The 2,690-nt window shown below is 34.8% G+C and overlaps 1 protein-coding gene across 1 annotated transcript; it reads right to left on the reverse strand.

Moving 5' to 3' along the window:
- Positions 1-263: 263 nt before the first annotated feature.
- Positions 264-2,425, reverse strand: LOC133294964 (transcription factor bHLH30-like). The gene is made up of 2 exons (XM_061493740.1): positions 1,874-2,425; positions 264-892 (listed from the first exon to the last, which is right to left on the reverse strand). Exons 1-2 carry the CDS (start codon positions 2,423-2,425, stop codon positions 428-430), a joined length of 1,017 nt encoding a protein of 338 aa, XP_061349724.1. The 3' UTR covers positions 264-427.
- Positions 2,426-2,690: the final 265 nt, after the last annotated feature.

Genomic DNA, 2,690 nt, shown 5'->3' on the forward strand with positions numbered 1-2,690 from the left:
AGGATATTATATAATAATTTCACTTTAAATTCTCTTTGAGATATTGGTGATCTTCTGTAATATTGCAAGCTGCATATCTCCCCTAATCTTAAACCTTTTTTTTTTTAAGAAAAATAAAAATAAAAAATCCTTCCCTGTTTTTCTTCCTACCCAACTCTACGTACCCTCATATATACCCATCTCTCTTAGACTCAACTCAAGCAGTGTTAAGCAACAAGTACATGTAAAAAAACCCACCAAATTATCATTACTTCATTGCAAGATATGATAATGTTAATGGAGCTAGACGATACATTACAACAATAATTTTCAGCACACCATTGAAAAAAGACAAAAGAAAACCACACCCCAAAATAATAACTAAGTACGATAATAATGAAAAATAGGCCTTTAATTAGATAAAATTTATAAAGACCTTTAATTTGTTCTAGGATATTGATATTATATTGGTCCTTTGTCTCTTAACACTTGCAGATGCTGACTCATCCCCAACGCTCTTCTCCATCACTGCCTTGAGTGCTTCTTGTATTGAACTAATGCAGTACTGTTGATGCTGCTGATGGTGGTGACTATATTCTTCACTGCTACTTGAATCCTCTTCACCAGTTATAAACAACACGTTCTTGACACGCCCACCAAGTGTAGTAATCTCAGCTTTGAGTGTTCTTAACCTTAACGCTTTCAAGGTTTTGATGAGTTCAGGCAAAAGATCTGACCTATCATCACAACAAAGCGAGGCTTTGATCACAAACTTGCCATCTTCATCAGCTGCATCCACTGTTAACTCATCAGCTTCCGTAGGAACTGGACTCGTTTCTGCTATCAATGAAGTTTGACGCTTCAGTTCCTTCACATGCTGAATCACTTCAGCTAGCAATGATGCTTTATCTGTCTACAAAAAAAAAAGAAAAAAAGAAAAAAAAAAGAAGATATTATCATGTGTAATTATAATATTATAAATTAAAGCGTGTTCAAATAAATTATACATAGTGTGAAAAGAATTGGTAGGTAGGTTATAGCATGATGATTGTGAAATGGAACTAGTGGGTATATTTGAATGGTGGAAGTGTCATGCAGCATATTATAGCTATAGTGTGTGTGTGTGTGTGTTTGTGTTTGTGACTGACAAGGGTGCTAGTTTGTGTCTGGCTTTATTTCTTTTCATTCTCGAAATTGAGTTTGACTGATCAACATTATCCGGCAAGAAATTTTCATGCGAAGCTTTTCAACTGCTACTTGGTTTCTCTTTATCTATACCAACCAAGCGACATTAACGCTAATACCCTTTTCTCTTCTCTTTTATTACTTTTTCTAGCTACCACCTCGGAACTACCACACAGAGAGACTCCCAAAGAATACATGTACTTAATAATTAAAGTTATTAATTAATGACAAGAAAGCCAAAAACAAAACAAAAAAGGAAGAAAAAGATGAAGAAGAAGAAGAAAAGAATGTGTAAACACAAGAAGAACTAATAAAAGCCAAAAAGGGTGGTAAAAAAAGCAGGCAAACAATAAGATTCTTTGCACCTCATTTTCTAAAAGGTTAATTATTAGATTTTGGTTTTGTTTTCATCAGACCAAAGTAACAAATAGAATCTTGAAAAGATTTACAAATTAATCGCTCTTTGAATTGAAAAGTTGCATGAAGAAAGAACACTCCATAACACACTCTTACGCTAGTATATATGTGATAGCAATAAACATATGAGATTGAGATCTTTGATTTTTGTTTTGCATTTTTCTTGGAACTGATATGATTAATTAATTAATTACTAGTAATTAATTTATAAGTGGTGATTATTATAATATTCTTTAAAATCTGAATAAGAGGGATTTGGGAAGAGTTTAATTTGAACAATTAATAGACTTACTTTGGTTGTGCTGGGTAACATGCTGCGGAGTTTAGCAAGATGGTTATTGATTCTCTCTCTGCGTCTCCTTTCAGCTTCACTGTGACTCTTGGATGCTGCAAGAGCCTTAGCCTCCATGATTTCTTGAGCAGTCATCTTGCCAAGCTCGGCTTGAAGCCCAAAGGGTGCTGAACCAGGTTGAACCACAGTTCCAATGTTATCTGATATGATTCTGAGATGGTTAGAAGATGGATCCTCATATGCAAACTGAAGAGAAGGAACCCTTCTGTTGAAAAAACTTGCATAGGGTGAAGGCTGATGAGGAGGGACAAGAAAAGGGTCATGATCTCTGACAGGGTTGAAAGGGTGATGAACCTGAGGCATAGACCATGGTTGTTGCATGATTGGAGAAACTTCAGAAGGGAACATGTTCATTAATCCTCTTCCTCCTCCACCAAAGATATCACTGTTTTGTTGCTGCATGATCTGTTGTTGAAGGAGAAGCTGCTCTTGATAGGTTTGAAAGTTATTGATCGCTTGAGAAGAACACTGTCCTTGATCTTCCTCTATCATTTCCCTTGTCTCCTGTTTTATACTAACTCTATTCAAGAGTCCAAACTCCAAGGCTTTATATAAGAATATTTTGTTGAGGTGAAAAAAAAGAAGAAAAAAAAAAAAAGAGATTCAAATGTCAGAAGCTGGGGTAGGTTTTCTATGCAGCTTCTTTTTGTTATTATTATTATTATTATTATTATTTTGTTTTGTCTGATATGACCAAGAAAATAGAGGATTGAATTTGAGAGAATAAAGAGTTTGCTTTACACTCGCACAAGGAATG

The sequence above is a fragment of the Gastrolobium bilobum genome, unplaced genomic scaffold, assembly GCF_033153095.1.
Source record: "Gastrolobium bilobum isolate Gb01-03AN ecotype WA unplaced genomic scaffold, APGP_CSIRO_Gbil_v1 utg18403, whole genome shotgun sequence".
Classification (NCBI taxonomy): Eukaryota; Viridiplantae; Streptophyta; class Magnoliopsida; order Fabales; family Fabaceae; genus Gastrolobium; species Gastrolobium bilobum.

What these genes read in the sequence shown, in the direction of transcription:
- LOC133294964 (XM_061493740.1), bottom strand. Translation starts at nt 2,425, where the DNA reads ATGATAGAGGAAGATCAAGGACAGTGTTCTTCTCAAGCGATCAATAAC. An exon ending in TGTTACCCAGCACAACCAAA is followed by an intron (nt 893 to 1,873) that starts GTAAGTCTATTA and finishes TTTTTTTTGTAG; the next exon opens with ACAGATAAAGCATCATTGCT.